Source organism: Pleurodeles waltl, chromosome 8, assembly GCF_031143425.1.
Source record: "Pleurodeles waltl isolate 20211129_DDA chromosome 8, aPleWal1.hap1.20221129, whole genome shotgun sequence".
Classification (NCBI taxonomy): Eukaryota; Metazoa; Chordata; class Amphibia; order Caudata; family Salamandridae; genus Pleurodeles; species Pleurodeles waltl.
In genome coordinates, this window is record NC_090447.1 from 328,040,026 (window position 1) to 328,065,516 (window position 25,491).

Sequence of the window (25,491 nt, forward strand, 5' to 3'; positions counted from 1 at the left end):
GGAGTAAGAGAATGTGGAGGTGGGCATTGTTTCCGGTGGGAGTTTTGGCACTGTGTGTGCCAAATGTGTGTGACGAATTGGAGCTTTGGCAGGAGATATTGAACCTCCTAACTATTTCTACCATGCGATACTGTGATCTTGCACAATATCACCAGCTGGTGGAGGCACTGGTCTGTTACGAGACCAGCATGATTCTGAAACTGTGCAAGGACAGAGAAGTCACTCAGTCATCCACTCGTGGTCTGGAAGCAGTATGCACCAAGTGGGAAATGTCCAAAACAATGCAGACCTTTCCAATGGAAGCAGAACAACACTTGCCTAAACAACAACTGCCTTTTTCTCTGCCTTAATCATGCATGAGTGGTTAAGGCAGAGAACAGTCTACTGGATTAGGAGAGGACGTGGTGAGGTAAGTGGGGCTCTGGCAGGGTTTGGGGGTAGTTTTTAGTGGTGGGGTGGATTTAGAGCTTAGACTGGGTGGGAGGGTCAGGGTGGTTTATGTTTTCTAGGGTCAGGAAACGGGGTTGGGGAAATGTATTTTTTAGGGTTTAGGGTTGGTGTGGGTTGGGGTAGTTTATTTTTTAGGGGTGAGGCAGGGTAAGTTATTTTTTAGGGGCAGGGGTGGTTTTAAGGAAGGGCAGAAGGAGGTAGGAGAGGAGCAAGGATCGGGAGAGGACATGGTGAGGTAAGTGGGGTTGGGCCAGGGTTTGGGGGTAGTTTGTAGGGGTGGGGTGGATTTATGGCTTATCAGAGTAGTTTATTTTTTGGGGTAAAGAGGTTGGGGAAGTTTATTTTTTAGGGCGTAGGGTGGGTGGGTTGGGGCGGTCGGGGTAGTTTATTTATTTAGAGGTAGGGGGCGTTAGGCTATTTTCTAGGGACAGGGGAAGGCTTAAGGAAGGGCAGGAGAAGGGCAGAGAACATAGGTGAGGAGGATCAGGAGAGGACGCGGTGAGGAAAGTGGGGCTGAGGCATAGTTTGGGGGTAGTTTTAATTGGTGGGGTGGATTTAGGTCTTAGGGTGGGTGGGGGGTTCTGGTAGTTTATTTGTTAGGGGTGGGGGTTGGGGGTCATGGTAGTATATTTTTTAAGGCATAGGGTTGGTGGGGGGGTCGGTAGTTTACTTATTGGGGTAGGGAAGGTTTTAGGGCTCAGGTTGGGTGGGTGTGTAGGGGTAGTTTATTTTTTAGGGGTGTGGTGGTGGCTCAGGTAGTTTATTTTTTAGGGCTTAGGGTGGGTGGGGGTTTGGGTTAGTTTAGTTATTAGGGGTGGGGAAGGTTTTAGAGCTCAGGGCAGGTGGGTGGTGTGGGAGTAGTTTAGTTTTTCAGGGCGGGTAGTTTGGGCCTCAGGGCGGGTGAGGGGGGTTGGGGTAGTTTTTTTGGTTCAGAGGGGAGTTGTATGACCACACATGCCGTTTCCACATATGCCTTTACTAAGCATGCTTTTACAACAAAACTCGTGGTAAAGGCGTGCGTGGAAATGACGCTGTTGTGGTTCCGACCGCATAGTTAAGGTACGTGTGGTTATGGCATGTGTGGTTGTGTCATACAACCGCACCAGGCACCATACTTGCTGCATGCATCCCTGAAACCTCATGCTGTCGCTAGCACACCTGAACCACAGTTGCCCAGGCAAATTATGTACTTTCCTAGTACCTTCCATTTTCTGCCTTCCATTTCCCATACTGAACCTGGGGATTACAGACCACGCAGGTGAAACGGATCAGCTTGCTGATGAAGAGAGGGAAATGCAGGTAAATTCAGAGATATTTGATGGGCTTTTGCAAAGAGTAAATATTAATATTGCAGAACCAGTTTCAGCCAAAAGGGCAGGACATTACAGAAACAAAATGGACACATCCACGAAATGCTGTGGACTGATCCAATGTGTGATAGACAGCCCATTGACCCAATGCCTTAACAGGACTTATTCAAACAACATTCAAGCAACTAGGTATAGAAGGCTAACCAAAAGCTGACACTAGCAGACCTAAAAATGTAGTTGTGTTTAGGGGGTGTATGCTGTGTATATTGTTGCCGCTTTCTCTCGTATGTCATTCACTGGTCTGTTTTTTAACAGCTGAATTCAGCACTTTCTTCCAAAATGAATAGTTGATCAAGATGGTTTATGTTTGCCTTTGTACAGGAGGGTGAAAGCATATAACATTAGGATCAATTTATAACTTGTTTTTGCCGAAGACTGGCCTCCCTCGTCCAATATAAATATGTCTCTTCCAAAGCCTAAAAACACCTGAATTTTACTAGCATGGTGAGCTACACAACCATTACTCTCCCAATGCAATGTGTAAAACTTCACACATGATGTCAGAGATTATGGCATTATTGGCATAATCAATGAGATCACAGCTGACATCACATATGACAAACATTGATTTCATCAATGAGGTAACTAATGTCACAATGGTAGCTGCTGCACTAACATCAGGGCCTGGATGAACGCCACGTGTGTTATATGGTTCCTACTATGGTAATAGGACTAAATAATATGACAACAGGACTTCGAATGTGGGAGACTAAGGGGGTCATTCTGACCCCGGCGGTCTTAGACCGGCCGGCGGTGCCCCGCAGGGCATTCTGACCGTGGCGGTAAAGCCGCGGTCAGACCGGCAACACTGGCGGTCTCCCGCCAGTGTACCGCCGCCCTTTTGAATCCTCCAAGCTAGCTGCGCCGCCGAGGGGATTCCGACCCCCCCTACCGCCATCCAGTTCCCGGCGGTCCGCCCGCCGGGACCCGGATGGCGGTAGGGGGGGTCGCGGGGCCCCTGGGGGCCCCTGCAGTGCCCATGCCACTGGCATGGGCACTGCAGGGGCCCCCATAAGAGGGCCCCTACGAGTATTTCACTGTCTGCTTGGCAGACAGTGAAATACGCGACGGGTGCAACAGCACCCGTCGCACCTTCCCACTCCGCCGGCTCGATTACGAGCCGGCATCCTCGTGGGAAGGGAGTTTTTCCCTGGGCTGGCGGGCGGTCTTTTGGCGACCGCCTGCCAGCCCAGGGAAAAACTTAGAATACCCTCTGCGGTCTTTCGACCGTGGAGCGGTATTTCGGAGGGGGGAACTCTGGCCGCCCGTCAGGGTCAGAATGACCCCCTAAGTCTGTCCACACCACCAGAAACTTTTGTCCCAATTCCTGGATAGCTCATAGTTCCTCACCTGAACCCCAAACCAACTGGGGCTGTCGGTGAGTGTGGCAAACCTGAACATGGCACTCTGACTGCCCAGGGGGCCATGAAAACAGATCTTACCCTTTCATTGTATTACTCATGCATGCCCAGGCAGGACACAAAAGAGATGCTAGAAAAGTTTTCAATATATTTATTGAAACAATCGCAATCTAGCATATAGCAAATGAGCTGCGATAATTGGGCAGATGGAACACAACAAAGTAATCAGCATTACAAACATGGTAAAGAAGATAAACAGTCCCGTCAGGATGCATGTGGTTCTAGATATTCCAGGGTTTCCTACCTAACCCTAGGACTATACTTGAGGGCTCAGCGGGTGTACCCTTCTGCCTGGCCTGATCTAAAGGATTATCCCCAGCCTCATACCTGAGGACAATCTCAGGAGTCAGCCTGCAGTGTAGATGGCAATCCTCTCAGGGAGCTGGTAGATTAGCGCCAGCAGAGCTGTATGTCAAACACAGCCTGTATCCCAGGATGGTCATGGCTGGAATGCCTTCTATCCCTTCTGGGTCAGTACATCGTTTATATAATAAACTCATACTGTGTTGGAAGCACAACTCTGATGCAATGCTGTGTCTAGATGTTAGAAGCTGTCTCCTACATGTGCAACACAAACTAGAATATCGCGTACAGTGTTCTTAGCCTTGGACAAAGAGTACTGATTATATGTCGTGCAGAGGCTAACTAAATAAGCAGCTCTCTCTATATATTCCTAGAGTAAAATCAAGCTGATAAAAGTTTTTAAAAGGTCCTCGCTAAAAAAAATCCATGCTCAAAGCAATGCAGAAAAAAATGTGTAAATGTAAAATATAAAGTGAAGCTAAAAACAGAGGAAACCAACTCAGGTCCAAGATGTGCTCAAGAACTATGCTAAGAACGTACTGGGTATATCAAAGGATGAGTACACTGGGTTATGATTTGAATTCAAAACCTGAGTGCTAGGCATGCACCTAGAGCCTAGTAGGTTAGGCTTAGGGCTTTGTCTAGTGATTGTTTGTAGCAGGGGTATTGAAAGCCAGGCTGCATAATCAGAACCTGATGTTTACAGCCAAAATGGGCCCTGGCCTCTGCACCCAGTAACGCTCAGCACAGGCCCTTTGTGTGATGCTATGTCTGAGTCTCAAAGGCAAGATTTGAAGACCGGGCATACACTCGGACACCAGGGGCTGTTTTGTGTGGGATTAGAATTGTGGATCACTCTGGCCTGCTGGGCACAGTTGAGGTCTATGGCAACAAGGTCCTGGGATTAGGGCTAGGGTGCACAGGACCTACATGTAGGGCCAGACCAAAAGCCAGGTACTTCTCCCAGACTACTCTGAACACAGCCAAAGGCAATCTACAGCTACTGTGTGCAATAGGCGTGTTGGGCATTGGGCATTGTTGAAAGCCAGTCCTATCACCCAGAGCCCCCTGGCTGTAACCGAAATTGACCTTCATTTTTGTACACCTTGGGGATATCGTTGAAGACGTGATTTGTGATGCCATTTACGACATAATGTGTGAGATGATGAGCAGAGCATTGGGGAGGAGTCTTGGTTGTGTAGATATTTATAATTGGTACATTTTAGGGGGTGTTAGGTTTTGGATTAAAAACATAATATTTTTTCAATTTAGCGTTTTAGGGAAATTTCTCTATTTATTTTCTAACAGGCGCTATTTTATCTTCAAGTAAAGAACTATAATTCTGCAAGATCGCAGATAGTGCGGACCTCACATATAATGCTGAGCAGACATTACACACTGTGGCCTATATTTATACTTTTTTAGCGCCGGATTTACGTAATCTTTTGACGCAAAAGCAGCACAGTCTTACAAAATATCATTGAAGCCCATATTTATACATTTTTTAGCTACGCATTTGTGTCATCTTTTGACGCGAAAGTAGCGCAATCTTACAAAATATCAATGTATTTGGTAAAAATGACGCAAATGTGGCGCTAAAACAAGTATAAATATGGGCCTATGAGGTCAAGCTCACATAACTCTGATTGAAAACCACATGGGATTGAGGAAAGGCCTAGATCCTGTGACACTGGCCCAAATTCGCACAGGACGGGGTCAATTGACACATCGTGGTGCCAACACCACAGAGCGTTGGGCCAGGCTAAAAGGCACTAGCACAAAACTTCAGAAAAGTTTTTTTTTCCTCCCATTTGCATATGAATGAACAAATCGCATTTCGTGCATCACGCCCATAGCAAGAACTAGAGGTCACTTTAGCCCTGCATAATGGATATGTCAGGCGTGATCTTTACAAGTCAAACATAAAACACCAGTGACAACCCCAAAGCAATTAACTCGTGCATCAATTTGCATATAAATTACCACAGCGTCCCTTATGCTACTTGCGTTAGGCTGGCATCGAGTGTGAAAACATGATGTCCTCAGCACGATTAAACACTTCTTTTCAAGCTATACACGGTCAAATATTTTTTCAATATTTTATTGCTTGTCGTCAGTAAACAGAACTTTTGAAGAATGCAGTCCTGTGCTATATGAGCTCAGTGTTTCTTTCGGATCATGGCTTAGCTCTATTTTGTTTGAAGTGAGAACGTTTTGCAGCTTTCTTATTTCATGTTCACAGCTTGTCAGGCTGCTGAATATTAAAGAAACGAGTTTCTGAAATTGCAATAGCTTCTCTCACTCATCTGGTTGACAGGAAATGTGTTTAGAACTAAAACATAGTTAATCGTCAAAATGCACCAGTAATTGCTGGCTGTTGGGAGAGAAAGCGTGGCCAACACGCTCAAAATCGCTGAAATAGCTCAGTGAGTTAAGCTCTGGCTGCCTAACGTGAAGGCTACAATGCGGATTCTTGGCAGGGTTTACTGGGGTTTCTTCGTGGCCTACTTAAACAAATATTTGAAATGCACTAGGGGCCAGATGTATGATTCTGGCCCATTGCGATTCGGTAATTGCGATTTTTAAGAAATCGCAATTACCGACCCGCAAAGGGCCATGGGCCAGATGTAGCAAACGTTTGCGACTCGCAAACGGGCCGATTCGCAATTTGCGACAGTGCAAAATCGGAAATGGGATGCAAAAAGCCCATTTCCGACTCGCAAAAAACGATGGGACCCGTTTGCGAGTCGCATCCGTTGCGACCCCATTTTGCGACCCGCAAATTGCAAGTCGCAATTTGCGAGTTGCAAACCTTATGCAATTGCAACTCGCAAATTGCGACTAGTCGCAAAAAGCCCAGTTTGCATGTCCCATTTACCACTAACTCAGAGCAGGTGGTAACCATTACCAAAGTATAAAAGGGGACCCAGAAGGCATCTGGGTTACTCAAGATGGCGGAGATATACCTGATAGCAGTGAGGAGGAGAGTCTACGCAGCCCAGCAGAGGAGGAGGAGGGGCCACAGACAGGAGAAGATATATAGAACCAGGCAGACTCTTTTTCAGCAAACTGAAGAGGAGATCTATGACAAATACCGCCTTAGCAGCGCAGCCATTCTAGAATTAATAGATTTACTCAAACCACAGCTAGAACACAAGACTCTGCGTGGCTGCGCCATCCCTACGCATGTGCAAGTGCTATGCGCACTGCACCTCTTGGCCTCAGGGAGCTATCAGGGGGTCATTGCCGTGGCAGGTGGGGTATCCCAAAGTGCAGTGTCAAGGTTCCTCAGGGCATTCCTAGATGCCTTAGTCACGCACATGTCTCACTTCATATACTTACCAAGGAATGAGGCAGAAATTAACAGCACCAAGCTGGACTTTTACCGCATTGTCCACTTTCCTCATGTCATAGGGTGTGTAGATGGGACACACATTCAAATATGCCCCCCTGCTAATCTGGAACACATTTTCCGCAACAGGAAGTGTACCCACTCACTCAACATACAGGTTGTTTGTGATGCCCATTATGTCATCACGGACATCGTAGCTAAGTTTCCTGGCAGTACCCATGACTCATACATTTTTAGGCATAGTGGGATACATCAACGCCTGGAACGTGGGGAATTTGGAGACGGTTACCTCCTAGGTAGAGCCACAGACACTTGCAGACATACACACAGGTCACTGTGCACGACAATCTGGACTTCCTGACCGTGTACTTTTGTGCCCAACAGGTGACAGTGCATATGCTCTCAGGCCTTGGATCATGACTCAGTTTTTAACACCCAGAACTGAATCGGAGAGGCAATACAACAGTGCGCATAAGAGGACCAGGAACCTGATCGAGCGCACCTTCGGACTGCTGAAGGCAAGATTCAGATGCCTCCACCGCAGTGGAGGCGCCCTCCAATACACCCCCATTACCGCTTTCAAAATTGTGGTCGCATGCGCCATCCTCCACAACATAGCCACCCGACGTGGGCTACCTCTCACCCCTGCAGACCCAGATCCTGATGATGAAGAGCAAGAACAACCACATCGCCATCATGGGGATAGGAGTCTAGCTAATCAAGGCAGACTGAGACGGGACCACATTGCAACGCAATATTTTGGACGGTACGTGTCAACTCCCACCATACTCACCTATTAACCATTTGTTAGGTGGAACAAAAATAACTGTTTTATTAATGTCATGAAGAAACTATATACAAGTTGAAATTGTCCATGGGCAGGAAAATGCCAACCAGTCATGTGGCACATTAACGCCATGTGCCACATGAATCTGTCCTGGCTGTTATCTATGATCTCCTGCCCCTCCTGCCAGCCTGGCTGGTCCCTGCTGCGTCCATGGTGCTGTGCCTACCACTCCTCAGCACCCTACTGTGAGTGGCAGAGACACTGCTCACTGTTGAGCCCTCCTCCCAGGTGTATTTGTTAACTTCCTGGCTGTGATGCCATCATCATGTGCCAGGAAGTGTTTCCAGAGTGTTCTGGTATGCTTTCTGGAGTGTTCTGCTGCATCTGCAAGCAATTTTGAAGGTATTCGCAATTTGCGACACCCACTCGCTAATTGCGAGTTCGTTTTTGCACACTCGCAAACAGCGACCTCGCAAACTGCGGACTCTCACACAGCGTTGCGAGTCCGGCTGCGAGTCGCAAAATCGGATCGCTTTTTTTTCTGGCATTCCAATTTGCGACTCGCATTTTGCGAGTCGCATCAACTCGCAAAATGCGAGTCGCAATTTTTATTTTTGCTACATCTGGCCCCATGTATCACATTTGCAAATCGGTAATTGCGATTTCTTAAAAATCGCAAATGCAATTACCGAATCGCAAATTGCGATACTGGCCCCATTCGCAGCTATGGGCCTGTTGGCCCATAGCTGCGAATTTTTTGCATTTCCTAAATTGCGATTTCTGAACCAGAAATCGCAATTTGGGAAATGCAAAAGGCAAGGGTGCTGGGGGCCTAAGGCCCCCTCTCCTGCACCCCAATTTTTTTTTTTTTACCATGTAAAGTACACACATGCCAAAAGGGCATGTGTGCTTTACATATTAAATTTAAAAATGCAGTTTTACTGCATTTTTAAATTTTGCACCAGGTTACCACCTGGTTGCAGACAATGGTATTTTGCATGTGCAAAATACCATTCTGCGAAAAAACGCAATTTGCGATTTTTTGCAGAATTGCCTTGAGACCTGGATTTTGGAATCGCAAATTGCGATTCGCAAAATCCAGGTCGCAACGCAAAAAATCGCAATTTTTGCGATTTTCATTTTGTGGTCTGCGAATGCCTTTGATGCATTGCAGACCACGATTTTGCACTCACAAACGGCCGTTTCACCGTTTGCGAGTGCAAAATATTTTGATACATCTGGCCCTAGGTCTCCTATGTGCGAGAGTTAGAGCTATTGGCGCTGTAAATGACAATGTCTTTTACCCATGTGGTTGTAATGGAGATAGAGAAGTTTCCCTGGAGAATGCTTTAAAATCGAATTGTTTTCGCACTCATTTGCGACCAACAAAAATGCCTTTCTAAAAGGAAAACTTAGTAACTGCATAAGAAACAAGTTTAAGTCATTGAGGTACATGGCGCCTAAGGCCCATATTTATACTTTTTTTGGCGCCGCATTTGCGCCGCTTTTTCACACAAAAACGGCGCAAACTTACAAAATACAACTTGTATTTTGAAAGTTTGCGCCGTTTTTGCGTCAAAAAGCTGCACAAATGCGGTGCTAAAAAAGTATAAATATGGGCTTAGTGTTCGTTCTTAGGAGCTGCATGCGCAGTACTGTACTTACAGTTGGTAATGTAGGGTGACTAACAGAATCTCTACAGAAATAAGCAGAAATGTCTCAATATGACTATACTGAGTTAAAACACTGAATTTAACATTTGCACTGTAGTAATAAATGTGTGAACGTATGATTGTTAGTATACTTGTTTCAAAAACTTTTTAATAGCCTGCATGTAACTTCACTGACATGGCGTAGAGTGCTGTGTACTGTTAGTGTCGGTACCCGCACATCCGACTGAAGCATGTGAGCAAGTGTGCCTTAACAAGACACCGAAGAGAACAGCAAATATAGAGTTTCCCTTTGTTGCCACCCCGGGGCCCTAGAGCTTCCTGCTAGAACCGGCAGCCCTGCAGAAGTGAAGGAGAGCCAACGGAACATAAAGGACATCGGGCCCAAAGAGTGAACAAACCACAAACTCGTTGTTAAGGGGTAAAAGGCCGCTTTAATAGAACAGGTCTGGCAACATAAACACCTTGGCATAAAGCCGTACAAAACTACATAACCTCACTAATACATAACTTTCCTCCTATCCCCTCCCCCTCCCTCTAAAGAACCCATTCAACCTACCCCTTATGCCTACCACCTTGACCTGACCTACCCCTTACCCATCCCTTCCAAAATTCCCCTTGCCTTGTGTAAATTCCCTGTCCACTGATTTTTATATCGATCCCTTTCCCCACCCGAAATGCTTCTTGACCAGAAACCCCCGCAGCCAGACCTGACTACCAGCGGCAAAAATAATAAAGCCACCCAAACCCCCCTTGACATACAAACACATCTAATGAACCATTAACCAAAACAAACCCAGACCTGTCCTGTCAAAGCTGAAACTTATTAATGCCCAACCTACAATGCCTCACTAATTGCAAATCACCTCCAAACAAAAAACACCAAACAAAAAGGGGTACGACAACAAAAATCCCACGGGAACAAGAATCAATGCATGGGAGGGCGGGCGGGCACGAAGACAAACACGCCTACTGGGTGTGACGACGGCCAAAGAGGCCACCCACACCCTGCCCCTGTCTTTTATCCTCCCACCAACGACCCGCCCCCTCCTGCACCGACCACCAATCCCCAACTCATCAGTGGCATGTACCACTCCGGCCCGAAAAGCCCGGGGGGAGACCGGGCAAGCCCTCTGCTCCCCCCGAGCCCCCATCGGGCCCAAAGAGTGAACAAACCACAAACTCGTTGTTAAGGGGTAAAAGGCCGCTTTAATAGAACAGGTCTGGCAACATAAACACCTTGGCATAAAGCCTTACAAAACTACATAACCTCACTAATACATAACTTTCCTCCTATCCCCTCCCCCTCCCTCTAAAGAACCCATTCAACCTACCCCTTATGCCTACCACCTTGACCTGACCTACCCCTTACCCATCCCTTCTAAAATTCCCCTTGCCTTGTGTAAATTCCCTGTCCACTGATTTTTATATCGATCCCTTTCCCCACCCGAAATGCTTCTTGACCAGAAACCCCCGCCACACAGGAAAACCCGGTAGGCGTTTTCCTGCCCCACCCGACCTATCTATCTATCCCATAGCTTAACCCCCAACAGGTCCGCAATCATCATTCGTAACTCAAACAAATAAATCTCATTACCCAAAAAGGATAAATGAACCCCATCCTGACGGAAAAAACCTACATCTGAACCGCTAATATTGTCATGACTCAACACAGCTTTGAACTCGACAAAAAGACCTCATTTCCCTATTCACCTTCTTTCGCTGTTTCTCTATTCCTTGAAAAGAATGAGCCCCCTCCAAACCCTCCGAGGTACCAGTCCCGTCCAGACAATGTGTGTCCCAGACCACTTCTCCTTAATGCATAGCAAATCTAACTTCATTGCCTTCAGTAAACCTATACCTGAAAGGGAAACCAAATCATTTTCGCCCAGATGAATAACCAATAAATCAGGGCAAACACCTTGCCGAATCCTTTGTGAAAGAACATATAAAAGCTCTCCCCACCTCATCCCACTCTTACCCACCCAACTAACTTTAACCCTCACACCATCCAAACCCAATTGTCGACCAAAATGCCTCGTCGCAGCCTGCTTCTCAGCCCAGCCAATGAATGAGTGCCCAACGATCCACACCGTACATACTCCGTCTGGACCCCCAACACAACCTATGAAGCAAAAAAGATGTTAAAAGTATGTCTTACAGTCTTACCTCTCACTGTAAGCCCACCCCAAAGGAAAGCACCAGGAAACTGACAGCTAGAACAGGAGGAAAAGAGCAGATAGTTAAAAGGAGCAAAATATTTTTTTTGAAAAGAACCCCTTTACCATGAAAGATCACCCTATGATCATTTATCTGCTCTAATATAACGTTTAAAACACTGCGACCTCCACCTACCCAAGTCTTGGATTACTTGATCACTCCTCCCCAGTCTCCTGGCTTCTGTTGCCGCGCCAATCCTCAACGAATGAGTCCCGTATAATCCTGGATCCAAACCCAACCGCCTCAAGCACATTTTTAAAACCGCCAAAACCTGAGACGCCGATAACGAAGAACCATCTTGATGTAAAAATACAAACCTTGCAGACTCCGGCAAGTTACCTGCAAATATGAACCACGACCTAACCGGACAATCTTGAGATCCTGTACGCCGTAAAACAACCTCCTGACCCCTGCCCAACTGATCACCTTTGGTTTTACCCAACCAAACAACAACATCCCCTCCACTTACCTGTACATTGGAACGTAATAAACCTTCCCTCCCTTTTAAACCTAACAACTCTGAAATACGAAACGCTCCATGAAAGAGCCAAGCCATGCATAAAGATAACAAACCCACTTCCCATTCTGAAAAACAAACAACCTCCAGTGCCCGTAAAATGGCCCGCAATAATTGGGACGTGATTGGCCTCCTTCTATCCCACCTTGCACCTCCCGACCTGGCCCAACCCGCTAAGATCCGCCTGCAAATCTCCCCTTCCACTGGGTCATAACCCCAAAAATACTTACCGTAAAATGATATTCCCGCCAACTTACCTGCAATTGTAACAGCAGACAAACCTTTATCAATCAGATGCATAATGAAGCGAACCGCCATATCCCGTCTCCTAATAACTACGTCATCCCCCCCAACCACTTCCACTGCTCCTGCTTCCAAGAATTCCAACCAGGCCCGACCATAACTCTTCCTTGTAGACGGGGCTATAGACCGCTGTACCAGCTCCAACATTCTTAATCTCCTAAAGCCCACAACTCCCCCGGTACCAGAGTCTTCTCCGTATCCGCTCCCGGTGCTAGACCACGGAACCTCTGCCACTGAAAACGAGATAGGGCATCAGCAATATCATTATTGATTCCAGGGATGTACTTAGCCTTGAACAGAACATTGAATTTTAAGCAATGCAACAAGAAAATACGCAGCAATTTCAACACTTTAACATCCTTCGCCTTTTGCGAATTCACCAAGGCTACCACTGTCTGATTGTCCACATTAAACACCACATTCCGATTAGCCAAATGGGAACCCCAGACTACCAACGCCACCACTAAAGGAAAAAATTTCAAAAAGGCAATGCTATGCCTTGCTTCTTTCCATTTGGCTGGCCAAGCCTCCGCCATCCAATGACCATCCCAAAACAGCCCGAAACCGTGGGCACCTGATGCATCAGAAAACAACTCCACCTGCCAAAACCAATCCGAATCATCCACCAACATAGACACTCCATTAAACTCCTGCAAAAAACAAATCCACATTTTCAGATCCTCCTTCACCTGAGTCTTGATCCTAATGTGATGATGCGGTAACGTCGCACCTCTCATTGCAAAACCAAGTCTCCTACAAAAGGCTCTGCCCACTCTGACCACCTTACAAGCGAAATTCAAATGACCCAGTAATTCCTGAGCTCGCCGCAACTCCAACTCATGTCTTTTGACCGTGTCTTCCAAAAGCAAAATCAACTGCCTCACTTTGTCCTGAGGTAACCTCACCTCCATCCTCAACGAATCCAGCTCAATGCCAAGAAAGTTAATACATGACACAGGGCCCTCCGTCTTCTCCTTTGCCAGTGGAACCCCAAATTCAGACATCAAGTCCTCAAACTCCAACAAAGCCCTGCCACATGAACCTGTTTCTGCCGCCCCCACAAAGAAAAAATCATCTAAGTAATGTGTCGCCAACCTGTCCCCTCTCTTGTACTGGAAACACCACTGCAAAAACGTGCTGAACATTTCGAACAAGGAACAAGAAACCGAACAACCCATTGGGAGCAGGCGATCCACATAAATCGCACCCCTGAACTGAATTCCCAACAAAGAAAAATCTTCCGGATGAACAGGCAATAACCGAAACGCTGATTTAATGTCCGCTTTTGCCATCTCTGCCCCTTGCCCATACTTCCTCACCAAGGCAACAGCTTCATCTACTGATGCATAGTGCACAACAGTGTCCTCAACAGCGAGAAAATCATTGACTGAACTCCCCGCTGGCCAAGACAAATGATGTATCAGCCTAAATTCACCTGTCTGTTTTTTAGGAACCACTCCTAGGGGAGAAATAGTCAAGTTGGCCAAAGGCCACTCCGAAAAGGGGCCTACAATTCTTCCCAATTCCAATTCCTTGTCCAATTTTGCCTGAACCACCTCCGGATAAGTCCTTGCCGATTTCAAATTATTGGCCCACCTTCGCACTCTAGGACCTTGATAGCATAAACGAAAACCTTCAACAAAACCACTCCACAACACCTTTGCTTCTTCCCTTCGAAGATACCAACGTAGCCAATAAGAAATAGCTTCACATTTAATAGGCGTAGGGCCCTTTTCCAACAACCTGCTGAATCTGGCCTCTGCCCCTGTCACCACCTCTATTTTGCTGTCCCTGCCATCCCCAGTGCATGCCTCCAAAACACTGAAAAGCTGGGTGCCTGCCTCCACAATGGGAGCAATCATGCCGAAATCTACAGGACTGCCTATTGCAGAAGCTGCAGTTAAATGCCCAGCAAGACCCATTCCCTTGCAACTGCCCACGCTGTCCAAAACCCACCCCAAATTGGGTGGGACGCCCCTGAAAGGGCTTATATTGTACCGGAAGACCACTTGCAGTGTGCGTAGTAGGAGCATACCTGGCCGTCCTTAACCACTGCATCCACAACTCATTATCTGTTTCCCCCCAAGCTTTGGATGGGTCCATCGCCTTCCTTGCACGAAATTCCTCGTCGTAACGGAACCACCCAAATCCCCCATAATCCATTTGGGCCCGCCGCACCACATCCATATATTTAAACAAAGCAATACACGAATCCTTGTGCTTTTCACAATAGACGCTTGCATAAATCAGAAAGGCTGATGTCCAATTTTCAATATTTGTAGGAACTTTAGGTCTCCTGGCCAACTCCCACTCCTCTTCCTTTGACCCTTCCTTCGCTTGCACCTCTCTATGCAATAATTTAAACACATCCACAAATTCACCTTTCCAAATCTTATCTTTTAAATTCTGAGTGAGATGCGCCCCCAAAGGCATCGCCACTCCCATGTACGGCAATTTTTTACCTCTTCCCGACACATCAGCACTTAGTACACCCCCTTCCTTTACTGACTCCTGCAATACCTTTAACTCATCATCTTTCGACACAACCCCCGTCACCTCTGACTTACCTGCCCCATCCACAGTAATGCAATTCACCTGCACAGAAGCGTCCACCCCGCCTGCACCACATACCACCCTCCCATAACCGCCAACAATTCGACCCAGACCCATCCCAATCTCACCTCTAGGTAAATTCCCAGGCGTACTGCGACGATTTTTAGAGTGATCGCCCTGGACCACTTCTGGAACTGTTGGCTGCAAAACTGGTACCACTACCTTTGCATTCTGGACTTCATCGTCTTCTTCGTAGTCAAGCAGAGTTTCTTCTTGCCTTCCAAAACTTGCACCAGCGCCCTAGCTGGTGGAAGGCTGTTCATCCTCCAAAACTGAGCCCGCACTGTGACCCAGCGAACAACGAGCACCTGCTTCCCTCGCTGTCGGGTAAACCACTCCGGAATTTACCCTCCCTTCTTTCCGGTGTAGTAAAGGCGCCCTGGCCTTAACCTGTAAACTCTGCCCACCAGCATGCCGCCCGGCATCCTGATGCATCGCCATCTCGCTCAGCCTGCCCAGAAACCGAGGAGCGTCACACCCAGCGCTAAAGTCCTGCAAACCTGGCTGCCACCTGTTCGCCAAAACGCTAACCTCGCCCCTACCAGTACTCCTACCAGCCTGACCGCTACCCAAGCCTCTAGTCATCACACCTTCCAAATCTGCACAAACCAATTGCTCACTTACTTCCAAAACGTTAGAATCTCTAACATTAGCACCATAACTCTCTACACGCCACTCCTTTCCAAAACTGTCTCTCCTAGCCCAACTGCACCACTTCCCATCTCAACATCACAATCCTCCAGTAAACCCATAGCTTCTGGAATATACCCAAAACCACCCTGACCATCCAATTTCTCATCGGAAATCACAATTACCTCCTCCTCACGCTCACCACACTCCTCAAAAATTCTTGTATCTACCGCCTGCCCTTTGCCTAATCGACTTCCCATAAAACTAAACTTCTCGCTGGGCGCCGCCATTTTGTTTGTGGCTCCCAAGGTTCTTTCCTTCAAAATGGCCGCCTCGCGTTCAGCCGGGTTTTCGCGCGGCAATTGGGCTTGTTTCCGCCCCCGCCCACCTCTTTGCTGGCCTGCAAGCCGCGCCCCCTGTCTCTCTCCACCCGCCATCGCGCCCACGTGGCCAACCCCCCTCCCTCCTGCTGCCACTCTCCTTGCGAGGGAGACGCCCGAACGCCTCAGCAGCCGGCCCGCACCCCATCGACGAGACACACTAGCTACCTCCGGCCCTAAAGCGGACACCAACCCCTCTTGGGGCTGAACAGGTGAGCGCGCGACTTTTCGTCCTTCCGCGCTCTTCGTTTTAAATTTCTTCGCTTTTCCTAAAGGAGAAGAGCACGCCGCTACAGCAGCGCTCACCCCTTGCGCCGATAACCTCCTCGGCCTTTTTAAACCTACCCACGCCTCCTCTAATACGCCCTCTTTAATTAAATCTTCCCTGCCCTCATCCCTCAACGTTTTTAGGGCCTGCACCACCTTGTTCAACTCCATATTTACTTCAAACTCCTTATGCTCCTGACAATAACAAATACACCAAAATGCCCTCTACTATAATAAACGTAATTATTACGACAAGCTCCGCCTCAAAAACGCCTCGAAACAGTAATACAAACTCCTACCACAATTACAATAAACTCCCAAGCACGAAGACAAACACGCCTACTGGGTGTGACAACGGCCAAAGAGGCCGCCCACACCCTGCCCCTGTCTTTTATCCTCCCACCAACGACCCGCCCCCTCCTGCACCGACCACCAATCCCCAACTCATCAGTGGCATGTACCACTCCGGCCCGAAAAGCCCGGGGGGAGACCGGGCAAGCCCTCTGCTCCCCCCGTGCCCCCAATGTGTGAGCACGATCAAAATTAGACATAGAGTGGTTAAAAATAATTTGCAGAAATTCCTCAGGGTCACACCCATTTCTCATTTCTAAGTGCCTTTGATTGTTTGTTGGAGCTCTGACGAGGCTTACAAAATGGCTGTCTGTCTTGCTGTAATATGTCAGTTTTTGGGTGGTTGGTGCAGGCAAGGTTCAAGTTGTGTTTACATCACGCATGTTCACCTGCCCCTTCGCATGCTGGCTTCATGTAGCCATATTAAGGTTAGGCAGAACGTCCCTAAAACGATTGTCCACTGTCTTTTTAAGAAGCATTGAGTTGTTTGCCTGACTTAGCGAAGGTCGTTGTGTGTCTCTCCATTCACGTTGCAGCTATTAGAGAAACTTGAGGTCTCACTGCATCACACTTCTGAGTTAAAAATTTACGACTGCAGTATATTACGATCGTGGTCACTTGGGATTAAAGATTAAACTCGCTCCGTTAACAAAGAGCCGGAGAAGTGGCCGAAAGCTAATTCGCAGTACAGATTATACATTTTCTTTTTTAAACCTTTTTATGCCACTTACGGTAAAGCAATCAGTTTCTTAAGGTTCCGAAATTCTGCCAAGATGTGGTTAAATACAGAGCTGCTGACTTTGGGACTGGGAAACCAGGTTCGAGTCTCAGCGTGGGCTCTACAAAATACATGCCAATGGTAACAAATAAAATTACACTGGTAACAAGTAGAATTAAACAATGGGTTTACATTAAACTTTGTATGTATATAAAAACCTGAAGCAGGATGCGCGCTGCTATAATAAAAACAGTCATGCTACAACTGTAAATGCTGAAAAGCACCAAAAGAACACAAGTGGAGACAGGAAACAATTAAAAAAAGAGTTCCAACAAACAACAGATAAACATTTCATAGTGTAAATAACTTGGCCAGTGTGCTCCTCAGCCAAGAACGAAAGTGATGCATCGGCTGTGCAAACCAGTTAGGAGGCAGCAAAGAAGCAACACTGCAGTTAACCTATGGAATGCAGCCGGTGGGATCAAAGTCCTTTAACTGAATACAGCAGGTCTTGCAGACAGCGCATGTGTGCTAGCTAGGATCGATCTAAAAATGTACCATTCAATGGGTATTAGTAACAAAAAATTACATACAGCAACAAGACAATTATATGTGCTGCTAACGCTATGTGCTAACAGCCAGCCCCATCACTATTGGATGAAGAGCTGAAGTGTACATAGCCACCTATTTCACAGCACCCTCTGTGAGCTTCTAGTCCACACTCATCAGCGTTCGGAGGTGGAACAGTGAGAAGTGGGGGAATCACCGTAAGCTGCATTTTCTCCTGGGAGCTGCCTCCATGGCGCCCCTAGCGATCCAAACTGTTATACTAGCTAGCAACTGCATAAAAAAACCTACAGGGAATATTAGGTCCTAGGAATTTCCAATAACAGTTGAGGCCTCACAATATTTCCAAATAGTATAATACTATTTATTTGCTGTTTTTTAAGGGACTTTTTTGTGGGAGCCCCTACTAAAGGATGTCTAAGCACTATACAGAGAAACAGAGAAAATAAATTTAAAATAGAAGAATTTCTCAATATTACTTATTACATGCCAAGCATTACAATTATACCAAATGTTACATTGTCCCATTGACAAAACTGGCTTGTGATATAGCTCAGGGCCAGAACATTGTTAAGATTTTTTATTTTGAGCATATCTGCATTTTACAATCCTAACTTTACTCTGTTGTAAATAAATACCTATAATCTTCTAAAGATATAGCTCTGAGTGAACAGCAACATTTACTGAGTATTGAGTTATACGTTTTCTGAGTTCCAACGTTCATGAGGTTCTAGATGAAGCCTTGAAGATAGAACATACAACCCTTTGAACAGTCATGGACGACGTGTATACTTGGATCCCCATGAGCAGAGGAACCCAAGTTTCAGGGACCCCAGTGTTAAAAACAGTTACTCACTGGAGAACTGCCCAGTTACCCCAGTATCCAGAAAGGGCCTGACAATCAACACTGAATCAACACCAAAACTCTTTGGCATCTGGAGAATTTATTGAGTCATGCTTGGCTGCCTGCTGTGTGAAACAGGAGTCTGGTTTTAGATTCCCTAAGACTGGTTTTGAAAGAGTTTTCAGTACAGGGTGTACAAAAGTGATGCATTTTGCTGTCATCTAACTTGTTACGAAGCAACGTTGTATGGGTGATGATTACCTTTCATATTCATTACATTTACTTAGGGCCTTATTTCGAGTTTGAATACAGCAGATGGGATATGCATCTTATTTTGATGGTGTTTCCTTAATGCCAAACTCTAGATACGTCCCTTAGTGTCAGACACTGAATGGAACACCTCAACATCCCATATTCCATAATATTCCTTTTCCATCAAGAAGTATATCACATACTTGCTGCCGACTGTAGTGACATGACAAAGTGCGTGCCTATCAGAGCAGAAAACAGAGGGTGCCGATAGAAACTCTCAAATATTCAAGTAAGTGGTCTTATTTTAGAATGTTTCATGGTTATATAAAGGTTAAAAAGATATGAACTGATGTGTTGTAGGTTTGCTAATCACTGGAGCATTAGTGACAAAATGGTATGTCTATATCAACACATAACTAAATACACATTAAGCCCATGTACAGTAAATATTTTGGCAGCAGGAAATAATTTGAGTACTTACTCTCTCTTGCAGATATTTCCTGGATCAGAAGGCTGGCCGTTTCCAAAGTACCTAGGTGCTTGTGGCCGTCTAATTGTAAGCACAAGTACGATTCCACTAAAAGAGTTCTACAACTCCACTGCCGAAGTGGCAGCAGATCTGGGGTACCAGCTCCTTCGCATTATCAAGTCCATGAGGAGCAATGACATGAACTACCTCTTCTACTTCACCCACATTGAGAAAGACACCTTTGGTGTATTCAGCGATGGCCGTTTGTTCATTAAGAACTCTAGCACAGTGGGAATCATTGACATGCAAGAAGGTAGGTGGCACTCACTTTCATCTCCGACATCCTACAATATTGTAAACAGATTTCTAAAATCTTCCTTTGACTTTGATTCCATTTACATAGCTTTTATTGTGGTAAAATAAAATGGATTATGATTTTGATTCTGTTAGAAAAAATCCACATCGTTATGCAGCACAAAGCCTTCTGCCATGCTAAATCACCACAGTGCTTCAATTTCCTGCGACTTGGTGTCTACAGTTAGCCATAAACAAGACTTTGCTGTCCTTTTTAGGTTTCACCTGCACATGTGCGCTTGCGAAATCCCTCATAAATATATATATTTTTTTAAACGGGCTTTGAGCCAGCACATCACTAACCAATACTTACCACTGGGCAGCTCGAACCTCACTCTCTTTACTTCTTATTGTCAGCTTGTTGACTGGTTTCAATCTGCAGGTCTTCCTGCTCTACTTTCTGTTCATGCAGTGGAGTGGAGCGTGGCCGAAGTACAGCTTCCGGTCACTCATCATTGGCTGGTGACTAGTGTCCTTCACCTGGCTATGCAGTCTGAATGAACACTTTTTTATTATTATTTGCTGTCTACCACGCCATAGGAGTGCATGGTACGTATGCGGAAAGAGAGGAAGTGGAATTGCAATACCTATCACATGACCTCAGTATGATAGCACTGCTTTGACCAAGGGACACCTGTGAGCGCTGGATAAGCCCTCATTACAGTAGTTATTTGTTGAGGTGTTTCGAAAAGTGCAAAAGGTTTTTGTTCGACTGTAAAAATATAGGACAGGGGTGAAACAGCTGCAACAGGACCGAAATAAGTTATTGTAATTACATCTTATTATTTTAATTAGCTAATTATTTTGCTTGGCAGTGCGGGGGCGCAAACATTTGATCACATGGCAAAGTTTCGGCAGTTGGGGGGCTCATATTACTCTGAGAGGTGGGGTGGTGGTGATGGAAAGCGGATACAAAAAATAATAAGGCTTCTACGCTTGACAGGGCAGCAATAGCAATTTGGTTCATTTCTGCATTTATTCCAATGTTGAGGTTCACTCTCAGGGCACTTTGTGGACTTTTTGATTAATCTTTCATGGACGGCCTCAAGGGGCGTGCGCCATTTTGGGGTCTTCTCTAAGAAAGCGGGCTTATATGACATTTGTCCACGTTTTTGTGGAAGGCTTAGCCTTTCGACGGAGTCTTCCAATGGGGGCTTGGGGGGAGCCGAGGTATAACCCGGTCTCCCCCCGGGCTTATCGGGCGGGTGGAACGGGCCACGGGGAGGTCGGGAAAATTAATTGGTTAGCTGGACAGGATGGGGCGGGTCATTAGAGTAGGCATATAAAGGGTGGGCTGGAAGTAGGCGGCCTCTTTGGCCATTATACACACCCAGGAGGCGGTACTGTTTTGTCAGGGGGGCGTTTTTTAGGCCGAGAGTGTGCAAATTTGGTTAAGGTGTTTTAGTTGGTTGTAAAAGGGTTTAGCATGGCAGCGAATAGTGTAGTTCAGGCTTTAAAAGTATTACAAGATGCTGGTAGGGAGGATTTAATAAAGGAAGGTGTCTTAGAGCAGGCATGGGTTGGGCTAAAAAGGCCAAAAAGGTCATCAGCAGAGCGAGTTACTGCTGCTGTTTTGGCATGTACGTCGCCAAAAAGTCCCAAGAAATTTAAGAAATTTAAAGTTAAAAGTGTGACAGGCAGAAAAGTTTCTGCGTCACCAGAGGGGTTGGAGGGCATGGAACAAAGTTTATCAAGTGTACCTGTCATGAGAGGGGGCGGCGCGCGTGTAACTAGAAGGACCGGTTAGTTTCTGAGGCAGCGCGTAGCTGTCATGGGACGAGGCTCCTCCGTTGCTATGGTGCCGGGCGCTGGTGAGGGTGAAACGGCAATGGAGAGGAATTCAGGGGGCCGGATGGTGGGGTGTGCCGGTGAAAAAAGTGTCAAAACAAGCCCCACTCGCCGTAGAGAGCGATGGGGAACGAGAAAAGGAACAATGTGAAGAAAGGCCATTAGGAGGGGCGGCCAAGATGGCCGCGCCCTCGGGAAGGGCAGTTCTTGAATCGATCAAGCACAATAATGCGAATGTAGGCGGCGAACGGAAGGGGGGGCAAAGAATTTGGAGACAAATATTATTTTGATAGATTCAGAAGAAGAAGGGGAGAATGTAGAATTTGAGGGATGGAATGGGAAAGGTAATTTCGACCAATTTGAGGTGAGTGAGAAGGCTTGTAGTAGCAGGCTATGGCAGTGGGTGCCAAAGGTAGTCAGTTCTGTGGTGAGGAGAGTACAGGAATGGGAGGTAGATAATAGGTCAGGGTTCAGGACAGGAGAGCAGGTTGAGTTTGTGGATGAGCAAGGTACAGTGCTTAGAGGTACTATTTCAGGGGTGACCACGGATGATAGTTGGTTATGTTCTGGTCAGGTGCGGTTAGATTTGTGGCAGCAGGGTGCGAGGGCGTACCTTCCTGGGTGTCATCAAGCCCATGTTAATGAACAGCATGGGTTGGCCTTAGAGGGTCAGCGGTTTGGGCGACCAGCTGATTTTGCGGTACCGGTGGAGGTCAGGGCGCCTCTGGCACACCGGGTTGAAGAGAGGGCGCAATCCGGAGCGGTTCGCTCGACTACGAGGGAGACATCGGTTCAAGAAGGCCAGGCTATGGAGCCTTTTTTGAGGGATACTCGGGTGACCCCTGCTGGCCGGAGCGCTAGTACAGGTTTGGTTCACAACGAAGAGGAGTTGGATTATGAAGACGAAGCTACGGGGGCTGTGTCGGCTCAAAAGACGAGTAAACAGGCGGTCCAGGGCGATCGTCAGTCATCAAGGCGTGAAGTGGTTGGCGGTTTACGCAGAGGTGAGGTATCGGGCGAGTCTGGGTTATTGATAAGTAGAGTATCAAATTTAGGGCATAATGACAAGAATGTGGATGTGGCAATTCAAGTGGAAACAGGGGTTGGTTTAAATGAGAGTAAAGCAGAAGGTTCACTTAATGCCACTCAACGTTGACTGGTACGCCAGTGGAAAGTCAGGTGAGTACAGCGGAAACGGGTAAAGCGGTACAAACGGGTGCTAAAGGTAAAAAGTTGCCATATATGGGAGTGTCGATGCCTTTGGGGGCGCATCTCACTCAGAATTTGAGGGAAAACATTTGGAAAGGTGAATTTATCGATGTTTTCAAACTATTGCATAGGGAAGTGCAAGCAAAGGAGGGATCGAAGGAGGAGGAATGGGAGTTGGCGAGGAGACCGAAGGTGGCAACGAATATTGAGAATTGGACATCTGCATTTTTAATCTATGCAAGTGTACTATGCGAACGTTTTCCGGATCTCTGTGTGGCATTGTTTAAGTATATGGATGTTGTGAGAAGGGCACAGATGGATTACGGGGGCTTTGGATGGTTCCGTTATGACGAAGAGTTTCGGGCCCGTAAGGCTATTTATACGGAGAAAGTTTGGGGGGAGATTGACAATGAATTGTGGATGCAATGGTTAAGATCTGCGAGGAATGCGCCTACTTCACATACGGCTAGTGGATTACCGGTTCAATATAAGCCCTTTCAGGCCCACCCCACCCAATTTGGGGTGGGTTTCAGCCACAGTGGTCAGTTCCCCCATAATGGGGCATGTTCCCAGTGCCCCATTGTGCACCAGAAAGCAGTGCAAATTTAGACATGATTGTGCCAATTGTGGAGGCAGGCACCCGGCCTATCAATGTTTCGGCGGATTTAATTGGTCAGGACAGGGGGGGCAGGGTAGAGGAGCAGAGAGAGGTAGGGCTCACGGACAACATTTGGCAGGTAAAGGCCCTTACTCCTATTAAATTGGAGGTTGTTGGTTATTGGTTACAATTTTATCCGCACGTAGAAGAGGCAAAGACTTTGTTGAGTGGATTTCAAGAGGGTTTTAGGCTTTGTTATCAGGGCCCGAGAGTGAGGAGATAGGCTAATAATCTGAAGTCGGCAAAGCAGTTTCCGGAGATGGTAAGGGCAAAAATTCAGAAGGAAGTGAGTTTGGGCAGGATTGTTGGGCCTTTCAATAGTTGGCCTTTACCTAATTTGACTATCTCTCCTCTTGGAGTTGTACCTAAGAAGCAGGAAGGGGAATTTCGTCTTATTCATCATCTGTCTTGGCCTGCAGGGGCATCAGTAAATGACTTTATCGCTCCGGAAGATGCAGTGGTGCATTACGCTTCAGTGGATTATGCAATCTCATTAGTAAGAAGGTGCGGGCAGGGTGCGGAGATGGCGAAATCAGATATTCAGTCGGCCTTTCGACCGTTGCCAGTGCACCCGGAGGATTTTTCATTGTTGGGTATGCAGTTTGAAGATGCTATTTACGTGGACAGGATGTTGCCAATGGGTTGTTCGGTGTCTTGTTCTCTTTTTGAAATGTTTAGTACCTTTTTACAATGGTTTGTTCAAGATCAGTGTGGGGTGAAACTAGTTACACATTATTTGGATGATTTCTTACTTGTGGGCAGACCTCGGTCTGGTGAATGTGGTGAAGCGCTGGTGCTATTTCAGAGGTCTATGACCCAGTTCGGTGTGCCTTTGGCAAAAGAGAAAACAGAAGGGCCTTCCACTTGTTTGAGTTTTTTAGGAATCGAGTTGGACTCTGTTCAGATGGAAGTGAGGTTGCCGCAAGAGAAGGTTCAGTTGTTGATTTCATTGTTGGAGGAAGCGGTCAGGAAGCCAAAGTTGGAGTTGCGTCAGGTTCAGAGTATTTTGGGTCATTTGAATTTTGCATGTAGGGTTATTAGGGTTGGCAGAGCATTTTGTAGGCGTTTGGGTTTTGCAATAAAAGGGGCGGTGTTGCCTCACCATCACATTCGGCTTCGGGCAAATGTGAGGGAGGATTTAAGGATGTGGATCCGTTTTTTGCAACAATTCAATGGTGTCACCATGTTGGTTGATGAGATTGATTGGCTTTGGCAGATTCAAGTTTTTTCTGATGCATCTGGTTCCCATGGTTTCGGGCTGTTTTGGGATGGTCATTGGGCAGCGGAGAGCTGGCCTGTGGGCTGGAAGAAGGCAAAACACAGCATTGCCTTTTTGGAATTCTTTCCTTTAGTGGTTGCGTTGTTTGTGTGGGGTTCAACTTTTGCGAATAGGAATGTGTTGTTCAATGTGGATAAACCAGTCAGTGGTTAATCTTGTTAATTCTCAGAGGGCGAAAGATGAGAAAGTTCTGAAGCTTCTGCGAGTTTTTCTGCTAAAATGTTTACAGTTTAATGTTTTGTTCAAGGCAAGGTATGTGCCAGGTGTCAATAATGATTTGGCTGATGCGTTACCTCGTTTCCAGTGGCAGAGGTTCCGTGGGCTGGCACCGGGAGCAGATGTGAGGAAGACGGCTGTTCCCAGGGAATTATGGGACTTAGGAGATTGAGAATGTTGGAGTTGGTTCAACAGTCCATAGCTCCGTCCACTCGGAGGAGTTTTGAACAGGCCTGGATGGAGTTTTTACAGTCAGGTGCAGTAAAAAGGGAAGGGGGTTATGAGGTTTGTGAAATACGGAGGGAGGATGCGATCCATTTCATAATGAAGCAAATTGAGTTAGGTTTGGCGGCAGTTACTATATCAGGTAAGTTAGCTGGTATTTCTTTTTATGGGAAGTATTTTGGGGGTTATGATCCAGTTGAGGGAGAGCTGTGTAGGCGACTTATCTCGGGTTAGGCAAGGGAGGGAGGGGCGAGGAAAGATCGCAGACGGCCCATAAC

General features: G+C 46.7%; 1 protein-coding gene across 2 annotated transcripts in view; it reads left to right on the forward strand.

Annotated features, from left to right (window-relative positions):
• The window catches only part of DIPK2B (divergent protein kinase domain 2B), a 359,981-nt gene that overhangs the window by 273,190 nt on the left and 61,300 nt on the right, over window positions 1-25,491 (forward strand). For both annotated transcript variants that reach the window (XM_069204187.1, XM_069204188.1), the window contains exon 4: window positions 19,509-19,797. In XM_069204187.1, the coding sequence (XP_069060288.1) occupies window positions 19,509-19,797 (289 nt within the window). The remainder of the gene's footprint in view (window positions 1-19,508; window positions 19,798-25,491) is intronic.